This window comes from Leptonychotes weddellii, chromosome 13, assembly GCF_054177405.1.
Source record: "Leptonychotes weddellii isolate Sample4059 chromosome 13, ASM5417740v2, whole genome shotgun sequence".
NCBI lineage: Eukaryota > Metazoa > Chordata > Mammalia > Carnivora > Phocidae > Leptonychotes > Leptonychotes weddellii.
The window spans coordinates 39913723-39937644 of NC_138381.1; the positions used below are offsets into that span (position 1 = coordinate 39913723).

The 23922-nt window shown below is 40.5% G+C and overlaps 1 protein-coding gene across 1 annotated transcript in view; it reads left to right on the plus strand.

Annotated features, from left to right (window-relative positions):
* CDH2 (cadherin 2) overlaps positions 1–22131 on the plus strand; it is a 210119-nt gene extending 187988 nt beyond the window's left edge. The window contains exons 15-16 of the mRNA XM_081801459.1: positions 11201–11365; positions 20725–22131. Of these exons, the coding sequence (XP_081657585.1) occupies positions 11201–11365; positions 20725–20931 (372 nt within the window). The 3' untranslated portion in view covers positions 20932–22131. The remainder of the gene's footprint in view (positions 1–11200; positions 11366–20724) is intronic.
* The last annotated feature ends 1791 nt before the right edge of the window (positions 22132–23922 follow it).

Below are 23922 nucleotides of genomic sequence, written 5' to 3' on the forward strand. Positions count from 1 at the left end.
GAGACGGTTCTGAGCTCTCAGAGGAAGTGCCTGACGTCAACCCTGATGATTTGGGGGGCACGTCTGAAAGCTGGATTCCCTGTCACTTTAAAAGTCGTATTTCATTAACTGTGGGCAGGGAAGGAGGTTGTGTCTGGACTTTTTTATTTAGCTTGCAAGGTGTAGAAATTGAAAAAATTCCCATAAATTTTGGATCTCCGAAGCCTATCCAAAAAGTTGAAAGATCTAGAAACATGGCCGGCATTCGGCCTTGACAGCAAACATTGCAAACCAAATAGAGGCTTCTCTCTTGAAGCAGGGCAGACATGTTCTGATAATTGTTTTTGTTTTCTTCTTTTCATCCCAGGCCAGCTTTATTGACTTATGTTATAAGCCAATCCTTTATAGAAATCTATTTTTGCTGACTCTGATTAAATTATATAATAATTATTAGACATTGGATTAACAAAAAACAGATTTCTACAAGGAGAAGATGCCATAGTGCTCTGAAACCATGGAACAATTTCCTGTAGTACTGTTTTTGTTTTTGTTTTTAAAGGAAAAGAGGAAAAGAAAGTGGATTCACCACAAATATATTTAGCCAGATGAATTAGTTAAAATAGGCTAGATGCTGTAACAAACTAAAATTTCTGTGACATAAGCCTGATTGAAATGCATTTCTCACTTACTTCGTGGTCATTGGATTTCAGGTCACGGGAATTAGGGGTGGGGGGGAAGGTCCACTGTACCCCATGTGGCTTCCAGGGTCACCCCAGCCATACATACCTGCAATCCCTGAATGACCAAAGGGCAGGGAGGATAACTTGTGGGAGATTTTTATGGGGCATGGCGCATGTGACTTCCATTCTCTGTTCCCTAGGTATCTAATAAGAAGAAGAAATGAGTTCGGTGACCAGCTGGAAGTCTCTGCCCCACCCTGTTAGGTATTTGAGTTTAGAGAATCTTTTCTGAGGTTGTTTGAAAAGAGTTTCCTCCTAGGACCCACCCACAGTAGAGTGCTAGCTCACGTGCATTGTTTTGTGACCCCTGCAGATATCCCGGAAGGAGGTGGGGGTCACAGGGGATGTACAGGAGGTTCACAGCTCATGAAAATGAGACGCTGTACGTAAGGCTCACAAAAACCAGGGAGGGCAGCTTTCCCTAACCTGCAGGATGCTCCCCGTGCTCCCTGGGATCCTAAAGTCTTCTTGATCAGGGACCAGCACTTGCCCATGTAAAAAATCACATGCAATTTCAGGATAAAGGGAGTGATGATAGGAGCTCTTGGTAGTGGCCCAGGATTTCAAAACCCAAAAGATCCAGACGTAATTGCTGTATGAGTGACCATTGCCTTTTTTTTTTTTAATGAAATTGTTCTCTTATGTGATTTGTGGAAATCAGTATCAGTATTTCTGTAGCTGAGATTCCCGGAATCTTCATGGCACAGGAAGCACGTTCAGTGGAATTTAGGTGCCTGAGAAGGAGTAAGAACCCACAGCTCCTCTGAGCTGGGACTTGGCTTTGAGACTGGGGACTCTGAGGGTTGATGATTTAGTTTCTCCTCACATGGCCCCTCCCCTTTGCATGTTCAGCTGCAGTAGGATTGAACGCTTGTACCTCTGACATGTGACGTCACTTTCCTGGCTTTAGTCCATGGTCTTCACCAGCATCTCTGTTTAGCCCCCAAGACTCATCTCAAGATGTCTTCCCTTGGAATCCCAGCTGGATCAAGTGTCTCTGCTCTGTGACCCACAGCATTCCATGTCTGCTTTGTTTTGAGCTTTTGTGTCTAGTCCTGCTCCCGACCTTAAGCTCTGTGAAGGCAGGGATTTCTCCTACTCATTTTTTATTCCTGTACCTAGGACATTTCGCGCCTGAGAGGTGCTCACAGAATGTTCGTGCTTTGGGCCTTCTTCCCAAACCTCTTAGTTTTTATAAGTCTGTCTACAGGGTTAATTGAACTAGCACGCCCATGATAACTTGACTTTCATTCTTTGAAATCCCTGATGTCTTCAGGAAGTGGTGATACCGTTATAAATGCTAGCACTCATTACATACTTGTTCAGTGTCAGGCTCTGTGCTATGCCCTTAGTTTGCATTTCTCTTTTCATCTTCCTAACAACCCTGTGCAGTAGATGCTGCTATTAGTCCAGTGTTCAAACCCAGGTCCATGTGGCTTGAGAGGCCAAACTCCTAATGCACTTGCTGGTGGTCATATGATGGATGTCGTATAAGGTGTTGCTGATTTGTAGCATGCAGGTGATACTGGTAGGACCAGTGAGGCTGGGCGCTTAGCCAGTTTCTTAAAAGACCACTGGTAATCCAGCTTTAGAACAGGCAGAGAGTAAGACTCAGTTAATTGGTTAAACATGGCTTGCAAAATTGAGCATGTTTTGACATTAATAAAGTTAGAATCTGGAGAAGCAATGTGAACAGCCACGTTATTACCAAAAAAAAAAAAAAAATCCAAGTATACAATCTGGATGACAGGAGCTAAAATTTTAAATCCAACCTGGATGCCTAGACAGAGGGATGGGGTACAGGTATAAGAAAGCCCCTTGAGACCAAAGGAGCCACTTCCCCGAGTCAAGGGATCTTTGCTTGAGCCACCGGGTCTGTCTCCATGCACTTCCTGCCGGTCTCAGGATCCAACCCCGGTTTGGGCAACGAACCCAGGCCCTCTGTCTCAAGCAGAGAATGAAATTATATAATTTAACCATGGTATATTTGATTCTCTGAGATAATTGTTTTACAGAATCTTTCTGCTGTGTAAGCAAACTGACATGTTTGAATCTGGACACAACTGTGGAGACCATTCCACAACTGTGGAGATTTTATTGTTGGCTGAAGCACACTCTTTTATGTTCTCAAGTTGTTCGTCCACTTATACCCACCTGCAAATACGAGTATATGTTAGTTATTCAAAGACCAATACTGATTTCACAAGAGGAGAGCTTCACCAGGGATTGGATTAGTACATTGTCATTCCCTTCGTGCAAGCTGTTCTCAAAGCTCTTACCACCAGGTGACACACATCAGTAGGCTACCAGCAGCATATTCTCAACTGGTCAGAGCCCGTTCATTCCCCACAGGGCATGAAGTATTTTTAATGTGCACATGATTTGCACAGGACCTTTTATTTGCTATTCTTGTCACTTTGTGTGAAGGAACAAAATATTTTCTGGAATTCATTTTTAATATTCATTCTTCCTGACTAATCATAAGTTTACTGTATTTAGTTTTAGAAGAATAGGAAGTTATCAATATCCTGGTAATAACAGTGATAAAGATTTTGAATGCCAACTATGTGTTAACGCTGTGCCAGGGAGAAAAAAAAAAGATAAGATATTAAGTGGCATTTGCCAGAGTTCTGCCACCTGGCCAGATCCACCAACTGCCTGTTTTTATAAATAAAGTTATCTTAGAACAGAACCATGCACCTTGTCCATTGTTGATGTGTTATCCGTAGCTCCTTTTACACTGTAGCAGCAGAGTTGAGACCGTATAACAGAGATTATATGGCCCAAAGATACTAAAATGTTTACTCTCAGGGCCTCACCGGAAAAGCTTTGCTAACTAACCCCCTGAGTGGCTAGAGAATATGGAACCCTCATTAGCGTTTTGTCTGAAGTTTGAACACTCTTAAGGTTAGCACAGGACATTTATGGAACCTGCCCAAGGTCATGCAGTTGGATATGGTGAAGTCAGGATTTGAATCAAGGCATTTTGATTTCAGACTCTTATCTTTTGCAGTCGCCATAGTACGCTCCTTTTATATGCATGTTTATCTTAAACAATGATTAGTTCTCCTTAGGAAATTCCAAAACAATGTGACTTAAAGTGGAAAAGGATTTCTGATGCTCTGTCACCATATTCCCAACCACATCTTCTCATTTCTTGACTCCCTATTTTTAGGTTTCCTCTAAGATAGACTACTAGGTCAGGCTAACATAGGATGACTTTGATCTTGTCTGAATGGTGACATTTGTATTTTTGTCAGAAGACGTTGGAGCTTGGGGTGGGAACGTGGCTTGAAGATGTATTTAGAAAGTATACTCTGTGTCTCCTGGACAGACGTGCTTGAGCGGGCTAAGAAGTATAGGGCCATAACTGAATTGCATGGAAAGGGTGGGAAATGACAAACAGTATAAAAAAATAAATGTCAGGTGGCAGGAGCAACGTCAGCTCTCTGAAGCCGTTACTCTGCTCCATCCTACAGGCCTCGCACAGCCACATCCTTTCTTCCTCCAGCAGCTTACACCTTCCCCTTCCATATTTTTGTAATTGTTTATATACGTGTTATATCAGGTTTCATCATTTTTGAACGCATTCTTTTAAAAGACACTACTAGACTAAGAGCTCTATGGGCAACCTAAGAGACTCTCCAGAAAAGTATTTGTTGAATCAAATCTAATGGAACTGTATTTGCAACATTTTTCCAAGAGAATATGCCATAATTTTACAATAGGAAGTAAGCGGTGATAAAATTTCAACAACGCCAGTTTCTGCAGCAGCAGAACCATCATTTTGCACCAAAGAGTGAAACTTCAGCTCATCCAAATTCTGAAGACAGAATTTTGAGAGAATTTTGAAAGAAGCTGTGGCGAGGCAACATTAACTGTAAAACATGAGGCAGAAACAATGGATGCGCTTCCTCTTCATGGGGACCCAGCTGCGTCCCTCGTGGGAAGTGGGAAACTGGCCCTCTAGTGAGATTACGATGTCTATGAAAGCAGAGAATAGAGGTCGTCCTTCAGCTGTCCCCAAGTTATTTTATCTCTGTTAGGCTTATGATTCAAACCAGAAAAGCTTTTAGCAAATCTTTTGTTTTGGGGGGCTTTCATAATCCGTAGAATCAACTTAGTCTTCCACATCATTTTGCCTGGGTAGAGAGTTACCATCATCACTGCATTTCGCTGTGGAGGAAAATCACGTTGTATCGTCATTTACATAAAGCTTGCAAGGGTATTTGACTGACTGACTTGTCAGCAGTTGTATGGTAATGTGTTGACACCTTATCACTATTTTATTCAATTATTTTAATGCCAGGAGCTGTAGAGGGTGAGATGATAATGTTCTTCTCTTCCACCTTCCATTCCTTTTTGTGTCTGTCCGAAGAGTTTCTTGGCTCTGCCACAGTCAGCTTTTTTTTCCAGTTAACTTTTTTTTTCCCCCTTCAGAATTTGGTCCATTTACTTTCACGTTAGTACTTTTTACTTCTCTCAGTCACTCAGTCTTGAAACATTAAAAATGTTTCGTTTATCTATATGGGAATTTGAAATTCCTTGCCTTTGCTGCTACAAAAGGAAAGTTTTCCACTTGTACCAGCCCTTGCCTAGGAGATAGGGAAGCAGGATGCTCTGTTCCTTCACTCTTCTCCTCAGTGGAGGCTGATAAAGGACCAGGAATCTTCAGTGCCTCCCGTCCCGTCCGCGCGCACCTCCCCACCCCCCCCGCCCCCCCTCCCCAACGCAGGCCCACCTGGTGTCGGACGTAAATGAAGAATCCTAGTTCTGACTAAAACTCAGTGAGGCACATTTGAACCAACTATGCACAGGCCAGAGTTCTAGACCCCAGTGCCTAGTTAGCTTACTTAGCATAACCACCCTGAACTCCTCTTCTGGCACGGGAAACCCCTCACATTTCCCACCTCAGCAAATGGTCCTGTGCATTTCTTCACGGGCCCTGGGGCAACAAGATACAGCTTTTTTTGTTAATTTCACTTGCTCTGGTGGTCTCTGTTTTATCCTTCCACACTGCTTACCTGAGTCCGTGACCTTGGGCAAATCATTAACCTCTCTGACCTGCGGTAATCAATGGAATAGAACAACAGCCACTTGGAAGGATTTGTGCTTGGGAGTGTGTGAGGTTATCACTTGAGAAAGCACCTAGTACATTCCTGACAGATGATGGGCACCAGGTGAAGGTTGGTTTCCTTCTTTCATACATACCCTGAGCTGAAAATAGCATCTGGTACCCAGTAGGCTCTCCTTAATTACTTGTGAAACAGTAAATGAATGTTTTCATCACTCTCTAAGACAGATTTAATTGCACAATTCTATAGATGCTACCAGCAATGACGCTTTCTGATTTTTTTTTTTAGCTTTCTGAAATTTTTACCTCGGTTCCAGAATTTCTATCTATACTGATGCAGCATTTTAATTTATTTAAACATAACCAAATGCCTTAGGGTAGATTCATGATATCTTTACTGAACCAATTATAAATCATTGCTAGTCAGTGGAATTTAATAAGAAAACCAAAACCAGGGGCGCCTGGGTGGCTCAGTCGTTAAGCATCTGCCTTCGGCTCAGGTCATGGTCCCAGGGTCCTGGGATCGAGCCCCGCATCTGGCTCCCTGCTCCGCGGGAAGTCTGCTTCTCCCTCGCCCACTCCCCCTGCTTGTGTTCCCTCTCTCGCTTTCTCTCCCTGTCAAATAAATAAAAAAATAAAAAAAAAGAAAACCAAAACCACAGTGTTAGCTGCTAACTTTTTACTAACTTTCTCATAATTGTATCACACTTAAGACATTTTAAATCATAGATGGACCAAAAAAGGGGGTTTTAGTTGCTTGCAGTGTTAATATTCTAAAAACCATAATTCCATGCCTACTTCTAATGGTTGTTACTAAATAACATATGTTCCAAATATTTTAAAACAAGATTTTCCTTAGCCTTCATTTGAAAATTAGATTTCTTTAGGAAGTTAACATTGCAAATAAAGGTTGACAATCATAAGAGAATTTTCAGATCTGCTTTTTCTCTAGAGAGTTTTAGGAACAAAATAAAAGATTTCTTCTTGGATTGTTTCTTTGTAATCTTCAGAAGTAAGACCCTGAACCCAATGACCTTGAGAAGGTTTTCAGTCTCTGTAATTGTCTTTATAATTCTCATCCTACATGTTGTAATTTGTGTGTTTAAGTAAAGTACTATGGGATTGCAAAGATGTATAATTTAGGAGGTTTGCATAGAGTGACCCCTTATCAAAAGGCTTTAAAATTGGACCCTCAGGTCAGGACCTCTGCCATATAACACAGATGGATGTGGGCCAAAAAACCCATCCCTGTGACCTGAAGACATTTCTGCCTACTTCCTAGCATTATCAGATTTTTTTATATCCTCTATTTGTAATAGACAAGAGAAACCATCACAGAGAAATGTTAAGCCACCCATTTTAACCCAGTTTCTAACTTCCCGTAAATCAGTGGTTTTCTGCCTGTTTTTTTGATACCAGCACAGCTGAAGAACATGACACGTTTCCATCATTGTGGGGGACTCACCACGGCAATGAATCTCAGCGACGGGATCGGCAATCTTTCTGTCCCTCCCCATTGTGAATTACTGCTATGGAATGTAATACGATCCAAGGCACATTTCTTAAATTGGTTGCTCTTTTGAACATCTGACATGAATATCATCGCTGAGACTTTATTCAACACATTTTTTTAATGAGCTCTTTCTACGGGCTTGCCATTTTGATGGTGGAAAGGACTGAACAGGACTACAAACCTTTGAAGGCTATTGCTGCTCTCTGGTTCTTAAAGTGGTAGGAAAAGGCTATCAAAGGAAAGATAAAAAACCTATAAATTAATATGCTGTTTATATATATATATGTATATATATATATATATGGCCCTAATAAGTGAAGCAGTCCAGGTGGAGATGCTGTTCTGGTCTGGAGGAGATAGCTACAGTCAGTTTTAGCAAATTATGTCAGAATTTAAGCTCTATTTTGCCAGATCTTCCCAATTTTCAGGGGAACTATCCCTATGTCTAAATGTCGGCAATTTATTAGAAAATTTTTACCACACTGCTGGCCAGTCAAAATGCATTCCCCTTTGTAACCTTGTGGTGGGAGCTATATAAGCAATCAGGAAGCACAGGTTCTTTCCAGGTAAGGAAGCCTCTTTTGTCTCTAATTATGCCGAGGAAATTCCTCTGTATTCCTATACGGAATTATCATATAAGACACTGAGTATCAAGGAGTTTGTCACCAAGTAAAAAGACAGTCCTTAACCATAAGATTCAATTACTTAATTTCATGTAATTCAGACTTCTAATAAAATATTTTACACCCTCAGCATAAAAATATTTACTAACTGTCATCAGTATACTTACAATCTGTTTTTCCCTTCCTATATAAAGCTCCAATCATTGTCAGGAGGCACAGTTAGTCACGGTCTATCCCACTCTGTTATGCTTGGGAGCTATGCAGTTAAACATGACCTGGAAAAACATGCTTCCGGTGTGTAAGCATTCAGAATTCTCTAAATAAATCCTTGTTTTTATGTTGTATAACATTTTAGCATTTCAAAGGCCTTCACATCTGTTATATCATTGTATGTCTTCAAGATAGTCTATAAATTGCTCATAAATTCCGTAAAATTTAAAATGGAGCACATTTGTGCACGATCGAGATGTTTTCACAGGTTTTATATGGATAGTCTGAAATGCTCTATCCTGACAAGAGAAAACAGCATTCCCAAACCTTTGCTCATTCTGTTGATAATCCCAGAAGGGTCCTTTCTCCCTTGAACACGGATTGTTCAAGCTTGAAACCTCACACAGATTTTCTCCTCTGAGCATTTTATACTTTGCAATATACCAAGCTTACATCCCACACTGGCTTGTCCTGCCCTGTGTACCCGCCTCACGCGTCGTAGACCCGTGTACACTCCTCAGAGGAGGGGCTTTTCCTCAGTGCCTTCAGTGGTTGGGTTAGCCGGACCTCTTGGTAAGGAGCTGAACCCAGGACGGTGGTCAGGATGAGAGTGTCTCAGCGAGCAGAGACTTACGTGGTAGATGGACATTTGGAAGTCAGACACACCTGGTTTGGATTTGCATCCTAATCACAGAAGATGTGAGACTGAGAGCAAGTTACTCAAGCTCTCTGAGTCTGTTTCTTCACCTAGAACGACGATGATAAAACATTCTCCACAGGTTTGTTAGAAAGTATCCATGAGGGGCGCCTGGGTGGCTCAGTCGGTTAAGCGTCTGCCTTCGGCTCGGGTCATGATCTCAGGGTCCTGGGTTCAAGCCCCGCATCAGGCTCTGTACTGGGCGGGGAGTCTGCTTTGTCCTTTCCCTCTGCCCCAACCCCCAGTCGTGCTCTCGCTCTCTCCTCCCCCTCTGTCAAATAAATAAAAAAAAATCTTCAGTGAAGAAAAAGAAAGTATCAGTGAGAAGACACTTCTCGAGAGGCTAGTATAGTGCCTGGTACCTAGTGGGTGTGAGTGCTAGTTACCTTCCTGCCCTTGGTCTGCTCTGTGATTTTCATCACCCCTCACATTCCTGGCCCTCCACACTCATCTGTCTAGTCTGTTACCCTTTAACTCCGGCCTCGGAGCTTGGACTTGACTCACTCTCCTCGGTGACTGTCCAAGAGCGAGGCTTTGAAGTAAGTCTCACATGCTTGGAGTCGGAGCCTGTCTCTGAGTCCTCACAGATTTGGGACCAGGGACTTCGTTACTTGGGTTCTTTGAGATGCCAGACCTCAGCTCTTACACGGGGCTGCTAAAACTGGCGGACGGCGAACAGCGCTGATCAGAGGACTGCGGGGGGACATGTGTGAGGCAGCAGCACCAGTGCCAGTGGAGCCTGAGAATTCGAGTGTTGAATCCATCAAAACCACCTCAGAGACACCACAAACGGGGCCAAGCTGGCGTGAGACAGAGAGGTAAAGCCTGAGCTGTGAAGAGTCCCAGCAAATCTGCACTCTCCGCAAATGTCCGCACTAAATTGGAGAATTGCACATCATCAGAATTTAGGGGTTTGAAAACTACAAAGTCCTTTGCCCAAACCTAAAATTTTGACACCTTTCCACATTACAGTCAGCTTCTTTATTCCTGTCTCACTGGCTGATGTTAAAGCCGAAAATAGTCCTGAGGGCCCAAACCGTGCCCAGAGCCTCCTTCTTCACCAGTGCTACTCTGCCCGTCTGAACGCGCACAGGCTGTTGTTCCAGAACATTCCCACAGGGCTGCCCCGCGAGCACATCCACTCCCCCTCGCCTCACACCGTGGGGCCAGAGATAGGCAAACTTTTTCTGTAAAAGGCCTGATAGTAAGGCTTTGTAGGTCACATAGAGTTTCTGTGGCATATTCTTCTTCCTTGTTGTTACTGCTTCCAATAACCCTTTACAAATGTAAAAGCCATTCTTTGAGAAAGATAGGAAATGGGTCCGACAGAGACCCACAGACCGTAGTTTGCCAACTCTAGACCCCTGAAGGGAGGGAGGACTAGAGATTGGCTTTGAAACCGTGGTGAACTAACGCCTTTCTTTAAGGAAAACACATCGGCATCATTTTTTTAAATTATATTTTAATGTTAAAGACATTGTAGGAAAGGAAAAAGTCTTCCTTGACCCTCTCAGGGTCCCTGTCTGGGTCTGAAAATTAAACAAACAAAGACAGATGAACAGGGAAAAACATACCTATTGAACTTTTAAATGTTCCTGGGAGCCTCACAAGAGAATGAAGACCCGAAGTGTCCAGGGTGGGAAGCTTTTATACCTTTTAGACAAAGAAACAATACATTTCTAAGAACTGACAAGACCAAAGGTTTGGGCGAGGGCTAGTAAATGGTGAAGAAGTAATGAGGGACATAAAGGTTAGTTTAATAAGGTTTGTTGGTACGGATCCCTTGGCCTCAAAGTCTCTGATGATAAGAATGTCTTCCCTCCTCCTCCCGGTACAGGGAGGGGAACTTTCACGCGGGAGTTTTATGACCTGTTTCAAGGAAGAAGGGCAAGGATGAGGGGAGCTAGGGTGACCTTCCTACTCTGCTGGGGTTTTTTTGTTTGTTCGTTTGTTTTAATTCCTTCAACTTGAAATACCTAATACGCTAAGGTGCTCTACATTAGGGTAGTGGGTCTCGAACCCCACACTGAGTTAATACCTTTGCTGCCCTGGCATAGCTCTATCTTCTAGGCAGATTTTAGTCATTTTATAGTAGGGCCTTATCTCACTGCTGTTTTCCATTGGAAACTGATGAGAAACATAGGAAAGCAGATGGAGCACAGACTGTAGAAATGAAAAGCACAGAAGAAAGAGCTGTGTGAAAGAAATATTTAATCATAACATGAAAAACTCATAGTGGCAACTTTTCCATTATGTTAAATTTCACTCATTTCTATGCATTCTGGGTATGTGTTTAAAAACAAAGGTTGTAATTTTCCATCTTTATGCCCATCTACCATGGGTTTTTGATTTTGTCTTTTGCAGGATTATGACTTGAGCCAGCTGCAGCAGCCTGATACTGTGGAACCTGATGCCATCAAGCCTGTAGGAATCCGACGATTGGATGAGAGACCCATCCACGCCGAGCCCCAGTACCCGGTCCGATCTGCAGCCCCGCACCCTGGGGACATCGGGGACTTCATTAATGAGGTGCAAAGACAGGCTCACTCTCTTTATAAGGGCGTTTATTTTATGCTAACCATCAGCTGTACGTAACCATCAGACCACAGATAGCTCGGAATACAGCTGTGTAGTTCGTTAAACACACTTGATTTTCTTGAGCTTATCTTCGTGTTAAAGCAAATGTGGCTTCAGTAGTGGAGGACAGATATAATTGGTTTGATGGGCCAGAAAACAGATCTATCAATTAATATTCTGTATTTATAAATGACATTCATATACATTATCAGTATTAGTCACACTATTTCCAAAAGGCTTTTTTCCCTAGATTACAAGTGATAAATAGACTAACAATATTATAGTGTATTCTAATTTCATTTATTAGCACTGACGAATGTAATAATAGTTCATTTTCATTTTCCTCATACTGTATCCTTTGAATCCCACAAATGTTGAGAATTCAGTGCCTACCCAGTGACTAGAGTTCCATCAAATAAGATTAATAGGAAGAGGAGCTAAATTAAATATTATGTAAGTGATTTAAATACTTGTCTAGTTGAGGAGTTTTAAAAGCTTCTGTAAGAGGCAGCTAATTCTCTGTTGAATATAACAGATATGATTTCCATTGTCAAAATTATTATGGCATTCTTTTATTTCATTACTGACCACAAGTTCTGCTACATTTAATCCTTACGTTTTGAAGTAAAATGATTTGTGCTGCTTATTTTGATCATGTCTATAGTTTTACTGCAATTCATCTTTTGAATTTTTAGTGTTAAATGTAAGAGAGCAAAACCTGTTGATGTCGACTGCGACTCTATGGCAGAACTCGCATTCTCTGGCCGTGTCCTGCCGCTCAGTATCTCTAAGACCAGAATAGGTCTCAGTGCACTACAAGGTGGAATACTTCTGTTATATATCGCCTTCCATCACGTGCTGATAAGACTCTTATTTCCCGGGCTTCCTTGTAGTCATATATTTTATATACATAATCAGTCTACTTTAGGTTTTTAAAAAGATGCAGTTATCGTTTGTGGGAAAAAAAAAGATTTGAAACAAGGTTTGAGTATTTATTTCCCTTTACAACTCTTCATTACTGTCTATTCCTGAAATGCATGCTGCTTTCTGAACATATGCATTCACTTCTGTTAAACAGGTAATAGGTTAATTTGTTTTAGTCGTGGTTTGAAAGCAGATGGAAGGCAAAAGCAACAGAGTGCCAATACTTCCTTCATCTACAGAAATATGCCCTGACTTTTCTAGTTATTTGTATAGAGAACTGGTTAGGAGATTTGCAGGAATTTTATATCTATGACTAGATCTTTTTTGAATATTTAAGAGTGCCTGATGATTTTATTTCTAATTTAGCATTTTGTTGTCATGAGAAATTGTTTCATTAGCTCTGTGGGTGTGGGGCTTCGAGATAGAGTGAATCTTTTGAAGGGAAGTGCAGGAACTGGACTTTCTTAAAGCAAGAATTTTAGCTTCAGTGTCATTCAACAAATACTTAACTGAATGTTCCTGCCTGTCCCCAAAGCGTCAGTATTCTGTGGGGTTCCAGTCCATCCATAACACTGTTCTTTTCTCAGTGACAGAGGTCAAGTACTAGGCTTCATGTATAAGACTGTTGTCCCAATCTAACTCCTGCCCTCTTCCCCGTGACATTTCCTTCCAGGGCTGCAGCCCCACTGAACTATTTGCAATTCCTCAGAAGCATCCCAATTTTGACTATAATGTAATTTCTGCAAAGCCCTCACCTTCTTAAACATCAATGAAACACCCACGTAGCCTTCAGATTCACCTCAAACACCCCCTTGTATGTGAGGTCTTCTTTGATCCCTCTGGGAAGAGTTCACAAGACACTTCCTTCATCTACACTGCATGATAATCCTGGCCACAGCGGTGTAACCATTGATATTTCTCTCTCCTGCATGAGTATGTGCCTGCTGTCCAGGGTGGGGGCAATTTCTTGTTCATCTTTGAGTAACCTCAGCATCCAGTATGTTGCCTCGCTCTTAGGTTTTGTTGTTTTAAGGAACCCGAGTGCTGTGGCAGGTGTTTAGGGTCTAAAGCCATGAGTACCACCCGATTTGCAGTTGATTGGGCTTCATTGGGGCCCAAGTCTGGGGCCTTCACTCTACTGGAGCTGACTAAATTCAGAAAATGAAGATATTGGTTGTTCTAAGTTGTGTTTTAGGATATGTTTTGTGTTTGTGTGTTTGCTCGTTCATTTTTTTTACAGGGACTGGATTTTCTTCAGTAGGTAGAGAAGCATATCTAGTTAATAAGATTCAGTTACCCAGCCCCTCAAATGCCACAATAGAAAGAGTTACAGTCACAATTGCCATTTGCAGTTTCCTTTTCCTAGAACAGTGCTCAGCCTAAAAAGTAGCTGGAGACCATAACGAACATGTTTCAGTACTTCTATGAAAAACTTGATGCCAAACGACTGACTTGCAAATTAACTCCTAGAATGCAGTCAGTTCATAATTTGAGGATTGTCTGCACTGGCTAAAAATGGCTCATTTTGAAATGATCTTGAGCTTGGTTTAGGATCATTCATTCAGCAAATAACTATTGAACATCTCCTGTGTGTACATATTTGTACTAGTAATATGTAGAAAGAAAATAAATTAGACCTGGATTCTCTTTGTGTGTACTCCCTACTTTGCTGCAAGCACGGTCTTTGTACCAGGCAAACATTCCGGTATCTGATGCCTTCCTTTGCCAGACTCCATTGGCTGTAATCCTTCCTTGGTTTTACAGTTTCATCTCAACGCCCCCTGCCCCCAAACCTGCATCTTACAGGCCAGGGACAGGGACTCGACTTGTGCCTCCCACGCTCAGCTCGTAATTCCAAGTCACTACCTGTTCCCATGCTATCCTCTCTGTGTAGAATGCCCTTCCCTCTTTTTCTAGACGTTAGTTCTTTCATTAAGTCTTTATCAACCCAAGGAGGGTCAGGCACACAGAGTTTGGGGTAGGCACCATCCAGTGACACCCCATTGTACCCAGGACTAACCTTCCTTCATAACTCCTATCTCAGGGTCCCTTCTGCCGCCAAGGGAAGAGGTGCACATGTCCCTGGGGGGCAGTGTGGGGCCCACTGGTTTGGTGAGTACATGAATGCACCAAAGGACATTTGGAAATGTTTCCCCAAATGACTACGGAATCCATAATTCTGAATGGGATTGTAAGATGGAGAAATGTGGACGAGTTGGAAGTCCAAACATTCACACTAGAAATGCCCTACATTTGGACATAGGAAGAAGGTCTACGGAGGTGAAGGTGTCACAGAAGAAACTAAAATGAGGGTCTAGGGATGAAATGGTCAGGTCTGTGGGAAAATTCAGAGGGTTGAAACTGTCAAAAGGCCTAAGTCAGCTAACATTCAAATACACCGTGTAGATTCTTCCATCTAAGACACCCATGGACTTACTCTTTCTGTAACTGGACAGATAAAAAATACACTCATGTAAGGTTTTAAAACAGTTGAGGACACCTAGAAAGAATTCAAGCATATTTTATAAATACATGTAAAATGCAAACAGATTTCTTTATCCCCAGGTCTTATTTGATTTAGCACAGTACCGAATGTTCCAAAGGAAGAATAGTATGGTGCGATTATAACTGGAGTGTTTTTATAATGGAAGGAATAAGTAAGCTCATGAGAACATTTTCTAGTTTGTTTATTTAAATAATCAATGAATGTTGCCTTGAATATCAAAAAATATATTTCTAGTCTGGTAGGTAGAGTAAAACAAATCACACATTTTTTTAATTTCGACTACCAAGTTTCATTCTATTTTGAGGCTTTCAAATATGACCTTCAGAGGGTGAAAAGTTAAAACAAATTAATTTAATCTCAGCCTGACAGTAGGTATTAGCATACCTCCAATAACTTTACTAATCCTATGTATTTCTTTATCTCAGAAATACAAAAACCAAGGACTTATTTCTGTTAAAAGACCAACTTTTGATTGATATTTAAAAACTTACGGGAAGTGCTTCTAGAATAACTTGCACAGAACTCCTAAAGCTTAGAACTTTTGCCTTTTTTCTCCTATTAAATGTATTTGTCCTCTTTAAAATATCTCTGTCCCATACATAGAGTAGTTGGGCATTTGTTTGAATTCAAATGCAGCTGCCTCACCTAATAGCTCTGTTCCCCTCTACAAAGTCAGGGTCCTTGGATTTAACCTCTTGGATATCCAGTTTTTATATGTATATATAAAATGAGACTAATAATAAAATCCTCTTTTAAGATTTCTGTAAGAACTGAATGAGATAATCCACATAAAGTGCTTGGTATAGTCCCCATCCCATAGTAAAATCTCTTACTTATTATGTGTCATATTAGTTATTAGTACAGATTACTGTTCTCTAATTGTAAATAAAACAAAATCCTCTCCTTCCAAAAAAATTTGCTTTAAGTAAAGTGAAATTCTCAGAAAGGGACATAGTAATGTTGGCGTTAAGTCACAAAATTCCACTGTAATGTAAACCTAGTATACTTTTATGTCCACATGTATTTTAAACCTAAATTCTAGCTTCTTCTGAAAGGAGTGTCTATAAATATGAGCAAGGTGGTGAGTGAGAACCAAAGCCCAGGAGAGGAGTACCAAGCTACCTTCTAGGATGCCCGCTGGGTATCAGGCACTGTAGTGAACAGTGGGATATGAAATGAATATCAACATCACCGGCAGAAAAGGGTGTCACAATCTAGTGTAACCAAAACATGACAATGAAAGTAAAGGAGACCATGAGAATGACTCCCAGTCATGATTGGAGGAAAAATCCATACAGTAGAAGTAATATTTTTAATGGGTTTTAAATGATGGATGGATGGATGGATGGATATTAATAAAATGAGAAATTATGAGTGAGGAAGTTTCAAACAAAGGAAATCACATTTTAGCTATCAGGAAATGAAGGTACAAATAACATAGGGTACACAAAAACATGACATTTTTAGATTTGGGGGGAATCTGGTGAAAAATTTAGTTGTGGTCGCTGGAGTAGAGAATAGCTGAAACGGAGAAGTTGCATGAACACTCCAGGTTCACTGAATGCTCTGCTAAAGTTTTAACTTTATCCTGTAGGTTACCCAAACATCAGGCATTTGAGTAACGCCTTCTAGTTTTTTCCATGTCCACACACCTCATCTATTGTTCACTTGAACTTTTAATTTCATTTTTTAATAGAGGCAATTGTTTTAAAGTGCCCATGCACCAATTAAAAATCATCTTACCCATCCCCAGCGGAACCCCTCCCTTATCTGGGAAACACTGCAATAGGTGATGGGAGAGCAATCAGAGTTTTACTTGGGGGAGTGACTTCAAATAATGTCCGAGAGAGGAGCCACTAGTAGTTTGTATGAAAAAAAAAGGAATAGTAGTGGCGACCGGGAGACCAGTTAGAGAGGCTTTTGCTGTGGTCCAGGCAGGATATAAAGAGGGCCCGAACTAAGGCAGGTGGCGAGCTGATAAGACCTCTTTCCTCTTATATCCCTCATGTGTTCCCTCACTGAAGAATATGGGTTTTTATAGCTCCTCTAAAAGCATATCTCCATCCATAAAGCATAGGATCGGAAGTCTATAAATACAAGCTCAGCAAGAATTCAGCCAGAGCCACAGGCTTTTTCATTTTACAGAGACACCTCAAACTATAGAAAACAGTTCAGATTTATCCAGAGTTCAAGATCTGCCCTTCCAGGAAAGGCAAAACAGACACCTACTCTTTTAGATTTAGTTAAACCAGGTGGAGAAGAGAAACACATGCAACTCTAGTTGGTAGAGTTGATAACAGCACATACACTTCATGTGAAATAGTGTCCACACCTAAGAATAAAGGAATCCCATAAGGGAGGACCAGATGGGTACGTGGCCCACCGGCTTTCTCCTGCACATTCATTCTGCTTGTGTGCCTGTCATTTTCAGTCTCTCAGAACTTGACTGGGATCTTTTTAGAATTACCAAAATAGTACCCAGAATTTATATAATACCTCATCCTCAAGAGTCGTATTTTATTCTCAGATAAAAATCTGTGCTATTCCAAGTGGAGGGGACTTAGGATACTTAACTTTCAGCCTAGAAAGATGGCTTGCCTAAGAGTTCTTGAAAAGTTCAGGGTTTTTTTTGCTCTTTTTTAATTATTTAAAACCTGAGACAGTGTGGAAGGGAGGGAGGGAGGAAGGAAGGAAGGAAGGAAGGGAGGAAACAGATTCAAAAATGACCAGGATGATCCAAAAACTGGGGCAGGAGCTAAAAGAAATTTAGAAGAAATGAATATATTTTAGAATCTTCATAGTTAGTAGGGGACTAGATTATCAGCAGTGTTAACGCTTATTTTAAAGCATTGAATTAGGGGGCTTAGACATGCGATGAAGGGGCTCAGGTCCTTTTATACACCAGTGAAGACCAGACAGCTTCCCCCGTTCATCCTTAAGTCGTAGTGAACACAGGCCATTGCTTCCTCTCCACTGAATCCAGACACACTTAACACCCTGCCACTGACTCTTTAGAACTAATTTTAGTCTTAACCTTTCCATATTTCCAGTTTGGTGCTCACACCATAAAGACTGGGCAGGGCTCTGCATGTATTTCTATTTAAATTTCGAATCATAATAAAAGCAGATGACCTGAACATGGTGACCTCGGTCATTGGCTCTGTTCTGCACATTGGAAAGCAGTTTCATTTAAGGTCATAATGAAAACTTAATGCAGGTACACCCTGCTTTTCAAACATCCGTCCGCATTCCACCGCTTTACTGCTATGGAAGACCTACATTAGTACTTGGTTTCACCAAGGAAATCCAAAGACAGGTTTTGCTTTTTTAAAAAAAAAAAAAAGATGGTAAGTGAAAAATAGCGCACAGCCTTTGTCTTGCAGGGAGCTGTTAGAGAGGCAGCACGCACCCCAGGCCGCGGGAGCGCCCCGCCGGGCTCCTTCCCCAGATCTACCCTCAGCTCCTCAGCATCCAGCTGCATAGCTTTGAACTGCGGCTGTGAGCATCTCTGCTTCATCTCCATTTATCGTGTGCATCTGTTAGCAACATGTGTTGTAAGCACCAGAAAAGCCTCAGAGCCATTATTTTTGGGGTCTGGGAATGCTCAAAAAGATGTCCTGTATAAATGAATGGTAATTGCTTCTTTGCGTTCTGCCATTTCAGCTTTCGGAAGGTTTCATCTTCATGAACACCCTACTTTCTGATAGCCCAGGAAACCTGCATTTGTCTTCAGAAACCTGTTCTCCTCACCAGGATTTTCTTTGTCTTCTTGATTTCCCCTCAGATCTTTTCGGGTCTGGTTCTTGTATGGACCCAAGTTAACCCACGCTGAACTAAAAGAATCTCCTATTGCTTATGTTTGCAGTTGTTAGTAGGGAAAAGGAAAAAGGACCCATGCTAACATTTGAATATAAACTCCATGAGGGCAGGTGTTGGGTCTAGCTTCTTTTTTTTTTTTTTTTTTTAAAGATTTATTTATTTATTTATTTGAGAGAGAGAGAATGAGAGACAGAGAGCATGAGAGGGAGGAGGGTCAGAGGGAGAAGCAGACTCCCTGACGAGCAGGGAGCCCGATGCGGGACTCGATCCAGGGACTCTGGGATCATGACCTGAACCGAAGGCAGTCGCTTAACCAACTGAGCCACCCAGGCGCCCTGGGTCTAGCTTCTTAATAGCTGTGTCCCCACCACTAAGCAGAATACATGGTAATATACGTACTCAATAATTACATCTTGAATTGAGTAAATAAACACAGAAGGTGCGTTGTTTGATTTTTACCAGCTAAGACTACAGTAGCTGACAACTCCTCAAGTATTGTTGACTTAAAATAACAAAGGTTTACTTCTTGTCCAAATTCTGTGTTCACTCTGGGCTGGCAATGGCTGGGTCCTCATGTCTTCTGTGTTTCAGGATCCAGGCAGGAGGAAAACTGCCAGCTGGGGCAGTCCATTGTCCTGGGAGAGGGGGCAAGAAGGGACTGGTGGACAGAGGTCTTACAGAGTCTTCTCTACATTGCTGCTGATGTTGTGTTGGCCAAAGCCAGCCCATAGCCAAGCCTGACAGTGGGTTTAGAAAGTAAACTCTGGCTCCAGGGAGGTATTTGTGGTAGTGTGGGCATCTGACCCATCTACAAGGAAAAGATAGTGCATCATTGAGGACAGTAACACGGTCTACCACAGAAAGGAATTATGACTTCTGAGAAATTGTAGTTTGTGATTTTCAGCCTTAGCAAAATTGCCTGGTAGCCTATTCTATAAATATGATAAATAAAATCCTTTCTAAAAATTATTTATGTTTTATACATTGAAGTAGTTTGCAGAAAACATGCTTTATTTTATTTTACACTGGCTTTTCTAGGTTATACGTAGTCCAACCAGACATGAGGGAAAGTGGTGTTTAATTAAATGGTTAGGATGGTTGGTAAGAGAGACTTTGGGATGAGAGAACTGGTAGTGTGTACTTTTCTCTCTTGTTTTTGATGGCAGTCAAGCAGCTGCCATTTTGTTGCTTAAAATATTATGTCTCCACATTTATTTTTCTTTCTTCAAGTTCCAAAGCAAGAAATTTTTAACAAAGCTTTAAAGGTTTTTTTTAGACAAATATTCATTGAGTGCCAACAGGGCAGATACAGTGATGAGCCCATGGTGCCTTTATCCTTCTTTTTCCTTCCAAATTTATGTCAAATATGCCACTTCCTCCTTGAACTCCTAGCTCTCAGTGCTAGTCTGGATTTTTTTTTTTTTTTTGGCATTCTGATGATTTTTGCCTAGACTTTGTAGTTTTATTATTTATTTATCATTTATTTCACACTATACCATAATAATGCCTTTTACACTAGATTACAAAGGGCAAAGACCATATGGCACTCTTATATATCCCTGCGTTTGCCTGGCTTGTATAATTCCTGTTCAACCTGTTCACTGTCAGAATCCTTTGACTCTGACTCTGGATTAGCGTCCACGTGTATAACATGATTTCCTAGCCCTTTGTATTATTTCATGTAACTTATTCCAGCAGTAATTACTCACTCAGTGCACTATCATATAGATGGATTACCAGACTTCGAGATCCTTCCTTCTCAGCCCTCAAGCAGTTGGCCACTCATTTCTGCCACCTGTCAAGCACATTCTCCACAATCAACTCCCCTCCCACTGTATGTCTTGGCCTCACTGAGCTAGACTTCCTTGGGCTCTTTCCTGCAGAGGAAAGACCTAAGTGCGTTTTTGTCCAACGTTCAAACATGGTGATAACCCCAATTTCTGTGGTTGAAAATGTTGTGGTCTGCGGGTGGAAACTTATAAACATGGGACCCCTGGGATCTGCGTGTCGTTTGCCGATTGTAACCCTCTCTCCATTCTTTCTTTGTCTTTCCAAATTGTAGGGCCTTAAAGCTGCTGACAATGATCCCACAGCTCCGCCATATGACTCCCTCTTAGTCTTTGACTATGAAGGCAGTGGGTCCACTGCTGGGTCCCTGAGCTCCCTTAATTCCTCAAGTAGCGGCGGTGAGCAGGACTATGACTACCTGAATGACTGGGGGCCACGCTTCAAGAAACTTGCTGACATGTATGGTGGAGGTGATGAGTGAACTTCAGGGTGAACTTGGTTTTTGGACAAGTACAAACAATTTCAACTGATATTCCCAAAAAGCATTCAGAAGCTAGGCTTTAACTTTGTAGTCTACTAGCACAGTGCTTGCTGGAGGCTTTGGCATAGGCTGCAAACCAATTTGGGCTCAGAGGGAATATCAGTGATCCAATACTGTTTGGAAAAAACACTGAGCTCAGTTACACTTGAATTTTACAGTACAGAAGCACTGGGATTTTATGTGCCTTTTTGTACCTTTTTCAGATTGGAATTAGTTTTATGTTTAAGGCTTTAATGGTACTGATTTCTGAAACGATAAGTAAAAGACAAAATATTTTGTGGTGGGAGCAGTAAGTTAAACCATGATATGCTTCAATACGCTTTTGTTACATTGCATTTGCTTTTATTAAAACACAGAATTAAACACACAAAAAACAGAAACTCATGGAGCGATTTTATTATCTTGGGGGATGAGACCATGAGATTGGAAAATGTACATTACTTCTAGTTTTAGACTTTAGTTTTCTTTTTTCACTAAAATCTTAAAACTTACGCAGCTGGTTGCAAATAAAGGGAGTTTTCATATCACCAATTTGTAGCAAAATTGAATTTTTTCATAAACTAGAATGTTAGATACATTTTGGTCTTAATCCATGTACACTTTTTTTATTTACTGTATTTTTTCCACTTCACTGTAAAAATGGTATGTGTACATAATGTTTTATTGGCATAGTCTATGGAGAAGTGCAGAAACTTCAGAACATGTGTATGTATTATTTGGACTATGGATTCAGGTTTTTTGCATGTTTATATCTTTCGTTATGGATAAAGTATTTACAAAACAAAGTGACATTTGATTCAATTGTTGAGCTGTAGTTAGAATACTCAATTTTTAATTTTTTAATTTTTTTTATTTTTTATTTTCTTTTTTGTTTGGGGAGGGAGAAAAGTTCTTAGCACAAATGTTTTACATAATTTGTACCAAAAAAAAAAAAAAAAAGAAAAGAAAGAAAGAAAAGAAAGGGGTGGCCTGACACTGGAGGCATTACTAAGTGTGTGTTTTTAAAAAAAAAAAATGAAAAAAAAAAACCAAGCTTTTAAATTGGAGAGACTTCTGACCAGCTTTGCCTCTGTATTGTGTACCAGAACATAAATGATACACCTCTGACCCCAGCGTTCTGAATAAAATGCTAATTTTGGATCTGGTGACTGGTTTGAACTTTTTCTTTTCTACTTGAGCTGCTATAATTTGTCGCAAAAATCCCAAGTAAAGGAGTTCTGTGGAGAACAACAGTTTTACCAAAGTATGTATTTGTTCTTGTACCACTCGCCATCGAAACCCTTAGCAGGGCAGCCGTGTCCAGTGAGCGACAGAGGGAATCACCGTGGATCTTAACTGCACGGAAGAAAAACATCAGGGAGAGACTATGCTGTTGGTTTACAAATGATGTTCGTAACTTCAGTGAACTCTGTATACTTCTTAATATCACGTATGCTTTCATTCCTTTCTGCTCAAGCTTGTGGTCACAGTGACTGTAACGGGCCTTTCCTGTTAGAGCACCAGCGTTAGGAAAACCGTGGTAAAAAAAAGTTACAGGACTGGCCCTGAAAACCTAGCATCTCAGGTAATTCATTGAAGCCATTTTCTGTACTTAGTGAACTATACCCTGGTACTTCTGTTCATTTACCATTTTTTTTCTGGCTTCATTGAGGTAGAATTGATAAATAAAGTTGTATATATTTAAGAACCACACTATGATGATTTGATATATGGATACATTATGAAATGATTTCCACAGTCAAGTTAATGAACACATCCATCACCTCACATAGTCATCTTTGTGTGTGTGTGTGTGTAAGATCAAATCTCTTAGCAAATTTTAAGTATACAGAACAATATTAGCCTTATATAGTCACAGAGAACCAAAAAGGGAAATGATCCTACTACATTTTGTAAAATTATGAATGCATCCCACTATGATTCAGAAGTGAATTTTAAGAGACTTGAGGAAAGTTTCACTGTATTTTCTATTTGCTTAGTGATGATTATCACACTGTATTATACTGTACAGTTCAGAAAAACATTTATACAATATACCTCCTCCAATTAGCTCTGTGCCTTTTTGCTTAACATAAAGATTATTTTATATTAGGGAAATTCACTTTTCTATTGATTCACTCTGAAAGCAATACTTTCTTGTTACTTTTCTAATCATTAAATGCCAGAGGTTGCCTCTGGGAATTTCCATAATGAAACTTATTAAATTTGCTAATTTAGTCTAATTTAGTGTGGTCTTTTTAAAAATGGATTCTTAGTCTGTACCACTCTGCTGCTCTAAAATGAATACTGAACTATTTTTCTTAATTCAAACGCAGAACTTAAATTTGCCTCATTTAGGTAAACACTCTCCCAATTATTTACTTATTGTTGACATAGAGTCACAGATTGTATCTAATATGTATATACATTTTAAGCATTAATAATAAGCATTCCATACACGCACAATCAGTAAATACTATAAACAATATTTTTCAAAACTTCCCCTTTTTGCTAGAAGTCATACATGACTCTATTTCCTTTGTGAAGACACTTTTCAAAACAAACAAAAAGAAACCAATAAAAAGTGGAAGCTCCACCCCTACCCTGATAAAGGGTAACTTTCGTTAGCTCTTTGATGTGTAATTTCTAGTCTTTTCTAATAAGTATCTTTACACACACATTTCCATTAAGATTCTATTGTGTTTGGTTTTCATGAAAGTGGGATTGTGTACTACATATTTTCTGTAACTTGCCTTTTTCATTAAGCCATGTGCCTTGGAAAATTTTCCATATTAGCATATATATATATTTCATATATATATATATATATTTGCTGTTTAGTATTCCTTAATATGGACATACGGTTAACTTAGCCATTTCCTAAGTAATTTGTCGTTTCCAAGTTTTTTCACTCCTGAAAACAATGCTACAATTAACATTCTTTGCCATACC